Source organism: Tachypleus tridentatus, chromosome 10 (genome assembly GCF_004210375.1).
Source record: "Tachypleus tridentatus isolate NWPU-2018 chromosome 10, ASM421037v1, whole genome shotgun sequence".
NCBI classification, from domain to species: Eukaryota; Metazoa; Arthropoda; class Merostomata; order Xiphosura; family Limulidae; genus Tachypleus; species Tachypleus tridentatus.
Window position 1 is genome coordinate 10,097,552 of NC_134834.1, and position 7,999 is coordinate 10,105,550.

Consider the following 7,999-nt stretch of genomic DNA (forward strand, 5'->3'; position numbering starts at 1 on the left):
GAAACAGTTTCCTATATGATAGACAAGACTTACACACAATATTCAGTACAAAAGACACCTTTGGAAACAGTTTCCTATATAATAGACAAGACTTACACAATATTCAGTACAAAACCACCTTTGGAAACAGTTTCCTATATAATAGACAAGACTTACACACAATATTCAGAACAAAAGACACCTTTGGAAACAGTTTTCTATATGATAGACAAGACTTACACAATATTCAGTACAAAACCACCTTTGGAAACAGTTTCCTATATAATAGACAAGGCTTACACACAATATTCAGTACAAAAGACACCTTTGGAAACAGTTTCCTATATGATAGACAAGACTTACACACAATATTCAGTACAAAAGACACCTTTGGAAACAGTTTCCTATATAATAGACAAGGCTTACAATCAATATTCAGTACAAAAAACACCTTCGGAAACAGTTTCCTATATAATAGACAAGGCTTACACACAATATTCAGTACAAAAGACACCTTTGGAAACAGTTTCCTATATAATAGACAAGACTTACACACAATATTCAGTACAAAAGACACCTTTGGAAACAGTTTCCTATATGATAGACAAGACTTACACAATATTAAGTACCAAAACCACCTTTGGAAACAGTTTCCTATATAATAGACAAGGCTTACACACAATATTCAGTACAAAAAACACCTTTGGAAACAGTTTCCTATATAATAGACATGACTTACACACAATATTCAGTACAAAAGACACCTTTGGAAACAGTTTCCTATATAACAGACAAGACTTACACACAATATTCAGTACAAAAGACACCTTTGGAAACAGTTTCCTATATGATAGACAAGACTTACACACAATATTCAGTACAAAAGACACCTTTGGAAACAGTTTCCTATATGATAGACAAGACTTACACAATATTAAGTACCAAAACCACCTTTGGAAACAGTTTCCTATATAATAGACAAGACGTACACACAATATTCAGTACAAAAGACACCTTTGGAAACAGTTTCCTATATAATAGACAAGACTTACACACAATATTCAGTACAAAAGACACCTTTGGAAACAGTTTCCTATATAATAGACAAGAGTTACACACAATATTCAGTACAAAAGACACCTTTGGAAACAGTTTCCTATATAAAAGACAAGGCTTACACACAATATTCAGTACAAAAGACACCTTTGGAAACAGTTTCCTATATAATAGACAAGAGTTACACACAATATTCAGTACAAAAGACACCTTTGGAAACAGTTTCCTATATAATAGACATGACTTACACACAATATTCAGTACAAAAGACACCTTTGGAAACAGTTTCTTATATAACAGACAAGGCTTACACACAATATTCAGTACAAAAGACACCTTTGGAAACAGTTTCCTATATGATAGACAAGACTTACACACAATATTCAGTACAAAAGACACCTTTGGAAACAGTTTCCTATATGATAGACAAGACTTACACAATATTAAGTACCAAAACCACCTTTGGAAACAGTTTCCTATATAATAGACAAGACGTACACACAATATTCAGTACAAAAGACACCTTTGGAAACAGTTTCCTATATAATAGACAAGAGTTACACACAATATTCAGTACAAAAGACACCTTTGGAAACAGTTTCCTATATAATAGACAAGACTTACACACAATATTCAGTACAAAAGACACCTTTGGAAACAGTTTCCTATATAATAGACAAGAGTTACACACAATATTCAGTACAAAAGACACCTTTGGAAACAGTTTCCTATATAATAGACAAGACTTACACACAATATTCAGTACAAAAGACACCTTTGGAAACAGTTTCCTATATAATAGACAAGGCTTACACACAATATTCAGTACAAAAGACACCTTTGGAAACAGTTTCCTATATAATAGACAAGACTTACACACAATATTCAGTACAAAAGACACCTTTGGAAACAGTTTCCTATATAATAGACAAGGCTTACACACAATATTCAGTACAAAAGACACCTTTGGAAACAGTTTCCTATATAATAGACAAGGCTTACACACAATATTCAGTACAAAAGACACCTTTGGAAACAGTTTCCTATATAATAGACAAGGCTTACACACAATATTCAGTACAAAAGACCCCTTTGAAAACAGTTTCCTATATAATAGACAAGGCTTACACACAATATTCAGTACAAAAGACACCTTTGGAAACAGTTTCCTATATAATAGACAAGGCTTACAAAAAATATTCAGTACAAAAGACACCTTTGGAAACAGTTTCCTATATAATAGACAAGGCTTACAGACAATATTCAGTACAAAAACCACCTTTGAAACAGTTTCCTATATAACAGACAAGGCTTACACACAATATTCAGTACAAAAGACACCTTTGGAAACAGTTTCCTATATAATAGACAAGGCTTACACACAATATTCAGTACAAAAGACACCTTTGGAAACAGTTTCCTATATAATAGACAAGGCTTACACACAATATTCAGTACAAAAGACACCTTTGGAAACAGTTTCCTATATAATAGACAAGGCTTACACACAATATTCAGTACAAAAGACACCTTTGGAAACAGTTTCCTATATAATAGACAAGAGTTACACACAATATTCAGTACAAAAGACACCTTTGGAAACAGTTTCCTATATAATAGACAAGAGTTACACACAATATTCAGTACAAAAGACACCTTTGGAAACAGTTTCCTATATAATAGACAAGAGTTACACACAATATTCAGTACAAAAGACACCTTTGGAAACAGTTTCCTATATAATAGACAAGAGTTACACACAATATTCAGTACAAAAGACACCTTTGGAAACAGTTTCCTATATAATAGACAAGGCTTACACACAATATTCAGTACAAAAGACACCTTTGGAAACAGTTTCCTATATAATAGACAAGGCTTACACACAATATTCAGTACAAAAGACACCTTTGGAAACAGTTTCCTATATAATAGACAAGAGTTACACACAATATTCAGTACAAAAGACACCTTTGGAAACAGTTTCCTATATAATAGACAAGGCTTACAAACAATATTCAGTACAAAAGACACCTTTGGAAACAGTTTCCTATATAATAGACAAGACTTACACACAATATTCAGTACAAAAGACACCTTTGGAAACAGTTTCCTATATAATAGACAAGGCTTACACACAATATTCAGTACAAAAGACACCTTTGGAAACAGTTTCCTATATAATAGACAAGAGTTACACACAATATTCAGTACAAAAGACAGCTTTGGAAACAGTTTCCTATATAATAGACAAGACTTACACACAATATTCAGTACAAAAGACACTTTTGGAAACAGTTTCCTATATAATAGACAAGAGTTACACACAATATTCAGTACAAAAGACACCTTTGGAAACAGTTTCCTATATAATAGACAAAAGTTACACACAATATTCAGTACAAAAGACACTTTTGGAAACAGTTTCCTATATAATAGACAAGAGTTACACACAATATTCAGTAAAAAAAAACACCTTTGGAAACAGTTTCCTATATAATAGACAAGAGTTACACACAATATTCAGTACAAAAGACACCTTTGGAAACAGTTTCCTATATAATAGACAAGGCTTACACACAATATTCAGTACAAAAGACACCTTTGGAAACAGTTTCCTATATAATAGACAAGGCTTGCAAACAATATTCAGTACAAAAGACACCTTTGGAAACAGTTTCCTATATAATAGACAAGGCTTACACACAATATTCAGTACAAAAGACACCTTTGGAAACAGTTTCCTATATAATAGACAAGGCTTACACACAATATTCAGTACAAAAGACACCTTTGGAAACAGGTTCCTATATAATAGACAAGAGTTACACACAATATTCAGTACAAAAGACACCTTTGGAAACAGTTTCCTATATAATAGACAAGACTTACACACAATATTCAGTACAAAAGACACCTTTGGAAACAGTTTCCTATATAATAGACAAGGCTTACACACAATATTCAGTACAAAAGACACCTTTGGAAACAGTTTCCTATATAATAGACAAGGCTTACACACAATATTCAGTACAAAAGACACCTTTGGAAACAGTTTCCTATATAATAGACAAGACTTACACACAATATTCAGTACAACAGACACCTTTGGAAACAGTTTCCTATATAATAGACAAGACTTACACACAATATTCAGTACAAAAGACACCTTTGGAAACAGTTTCCTATATAATAGACAAGACTTACACACAATATTCAGTACAAAAGACACCTTTGGAAACAGTTTCCTATATAATAGACAAGGCTTACACACAATATTCAGTACAAAAGACACCTTTGGAAACAGTTTCCTATATAATAGACAAGACTTGCACACAATATTCAGTACAAAAGACACCTTTGGAAACAGTTTCCTATATAATAGACAAGAGTTACACACAATATTCAGTACAAAAGACACCTTTGGAAACAGTTTCCTATATAATAGACAAGGCTTACACACAATATTCAGTACAAAAGACACCTTTGGAAACAGTTTCCTATATAATAGACAAGGCTTACAGACAATATTCAGTACAAAAGACACCTTTGAAAACAGTTTCCTGTATAATAGACAAGACTTACACACAATATTCAGTACAAAAGACACCTTTGGAAACAGTTTCTTATATATTAGACAAGGCTTACACACAATATTCAGTACCGAAAACACCTTTGGAAGAGTTGTTTGTCCATAAACGCAGCGAAAACAAAAAGACAAGTGTCTTAGTCTATCGTATATCCGAAATTTCAAGCTGGTAAATCCTGGAAAGTTTGAAGGAAAGCACCTTTTCTTCACGGTTTACAAATCTAAATGTGGTTAATATCATAGTGTGTGGCTAAAACATAGGACATGAATGTGTTTCATGTGTGTGCTTGTAACGTTTAACGACCAAACCGTATGCTGAACAGAACCTTACTTCTTAGTGTTTTAAGTTCATTATGAAGAAACAGTTGTTGGATATAAATTATAATGAAATTACACTTAATTGGTTTATTTGACTTTAATAATGTCCTCATACATTCTTAATTATTTCACTGATAATATATTCAATTAACGACGTAACGTATAAAAGCAATACTCAAACATACAATGTTAATGAGTACGAATTAGGCCTAGTGGGAGTTAAATTCTTGCTTTCTAATAAAGCCAAAAGTACATTCAAGTAAATATTAAAAAATATTATAAATACATGTTAATTTTTATTACAGTAGTATTTGACAATTAATTGCGGAACCAAAATAATTTTGTTATTTCTTCTTGTTATTATTTATTTGACAGTGTCTGTGGCCGCATTAACAAGCAAGCAATAGGCTTAACTCCCGTTAGGCCTGATTTGAACAGAAAAACGTTTTACTGCATTTCTAAAGACGTTTGCAGTTCAGTACTTCATGAAACAGTAAACCAACAGATGGATTACTGTTTCAAAATATACTATCGAATACTACTATAGTAAGTAGATGACAGTAGTGTGTGTAATTGGAACTCAGATGCTCTATTTTTGTATCCTTTTAAAACTCAATTGCAAGCACCATCGATGCCATAACGAATTTTTTTCTGACACATTTGTATCAAAACGTTTATCAATTATTACGTAGAGAGTAGCAAAATCACGTTATAACTGTTTCCTTTTGTTTTCTGAAATTGTAGCCAAACCTCGAGTTGATGAATTTGTCATATCTGAAGAAGGTACGAGGTATGGAGGAAGGACACCGGTTCGATCGACGTTCGGCAAGCCATCACCTTGGCGAGTTTCCTCTCCATCACACGAGCAAAGTCACAGTATCAGTCCAGAACACCAGACAACGTATTCCTACAGACGATCCCACAGACTTAGTCCAAACCTCACTCCAACTCACAGTGAATATTATAGTAAATCACCATTAGAAGAGTATACCCGTAGTGTGAGCCCAGCCTCCGCACATAGCTTACCATTGCAGAGAATTTCGCGGGGAAGGAAATTACCCCCAACTCCCATCAAACCATCCACTCTGTATGTTGGTGTTCGATCCATGGAAAGGATCAACTTTCCTGTTGTGTCCTGTTCGCCAACAGTGCTCGAGCCCAGTAACAAATCAATATTTAGTATTAACTTTCCAAGAGTAAATGCTTCGCCTACACATCTGCCAAAATCCCAGATGACATTCCGACAACAAAGAACTACTGTGAGTACTGGACCTCAGAGCCCATCTCTAAGACCAGGCGGAAGGGTGGCTAGCAGCAACGTTAATTTGCCACGTGGTCAGGAACATACTCGTAGTGTAGACTTTACCCTACCCTGGACAGAAGTTTTGACCCTGTTGGGCATAATGACAAACTGGTCACTTTCCAAGCATCAGCAGCTGTAGGAAGAAGCTGTCGACAGCTTCCATCGCCACTGCCTAATGGTTACAAGCCAGGTCAAAAAGAACGGGAAGTAATTATGCCAGCTTTACGTCGTGTTGGTCCACATACTGACTCTGATGATGATTGGTGCTAACGAGCCAATCGTTTGCACAAGATAAATCTGATAAAAGCTTAGAGGTTTAAAATTCTGGACTTATTCTTTCAAAGTTATACATTAACTTCATGTCCCTGAACAAATACGATGCATATATAATTATTCGATTTCTTGTCATTGTCATCAGTACTTGAATTTGAATTTTCAATTAACTATCTAACTTTTAGCAATTACAACCGTTTGTTGGTCCTTCTGTGATGGACTAACAACATAGTAACAACTTTCATACCATCAGGACTAGGTCCATATGCTATTATTAAACATTTATTTTCCATAATGTAAACAATCTGCATGCCAAACCAAAATGTACGAATTTCCTACTATATTACATAAAGCTTTCTGCGGACGTTTCGCTTCTTTGCACGTATTTCTAAACAGCTATGGTTTACATCATCATCAGATTTAAATATCAGCTTATCAAAATGATTTTGTTATGTCCGTGAAGATAAATAATCAAACCAGCCAAGAAAAGTTTCTTAAACTTCACGGGTCGTACTTGACGTAGTACATAAGTAAGACTAAACACGGTTCGCGTCCCGTTGCCGCAAAAATTCGCTCCGTATTTGGACCTAAGATGATAAACTCCTACTATACAGTCAGACAAGGGTAAGCCCAACATTGGCGGTATGTGCTGTTGAATATCTTCCCTTTAATCTATCAGTTTCTACAAGATAGGTACCTATACAGATATAAGTGTTATACAGCTTCGCGCGAAAATTCTAAATTACACAAAGAAAACTAAAAAATAAACTAGTAAGAGATATAAATCTACCCGTAACGCGTCGTTTTATTCTACAGTCTACACCTTAAATATCAGGCATTAATAATAGTCTATTTAGACGTTCTTTTAATTAAAACAGCTAGCGATAGGTGTCGCATTACGAGAACAATCAAATAAGAAATTCAATAAACTTGTTTTGTTCCCCGGGTTTTAAAGATTAACCCTAATCAGTTCCAATTAAACACACTCTTTTTATATATAATTTTAAGCCTAACTGCTTTCTGCGTTTTCTTTTATTGTCTAGATTTTACTCCAACGATCAGTTCTAACTAGTTATTATAAATGTTTGTTCGTCGCGAAATGAAAGGATATCTGTGCTGTGCTCGCCACGAGTATCGAACCCCGATTTTTAGCGATGGTAAGCCTTCAGACTCTGGGATGCCAGTATAAAATAACAAACATAATGGAGTTATCTCTGTTGAGGTTATCGCAGTCATTTCAGGAGATATTTCAAAATTTCACCTCATGTTTGTTTTGTTTGTTTGTTTTGAATTTCGCGCAAAGCTACACGAGGGCTATCTTCGCTAGCCGTCCCTAATTTAGCAGTGTAAGACCAGAGGGAAGGCAGCTAGACATCATCACCCACCGCCAACTCTTGGGCTACTCTTTTACCAACGAATAGTGGGATTAACCGACACATTATAACGCTCTCACAGCTGAAAGGTCGAGCATGTTTGGTGCG

At 34.5% G+C, this 7,999-nt stretch overlaps 1 protein-coding gene across 1 annotated transcript in view; it reads left to right on the plus strand.

The window, feature by feature from the left end:
• LOC143227949 (uncharacterized) overlaps positions 1 to 6,384 on the plus strand; it is a 37,692-nt gene extending 31,308 nt beyond the window's left edge. Inside the window, exon 4 of the mRNA XM_076459299.1 lies at positions 5,687 to 6,384. Within this exon, the coding sequence (XP_076315414.1) occupies positions 5,687 to 6,384 (698 nt within the window). The remainder of the gene's footprint in view (positions 1 to 5,686) is intronic.
• Positions 6,385 to 7,999: the final 1,615 nt, after the last annotated feature.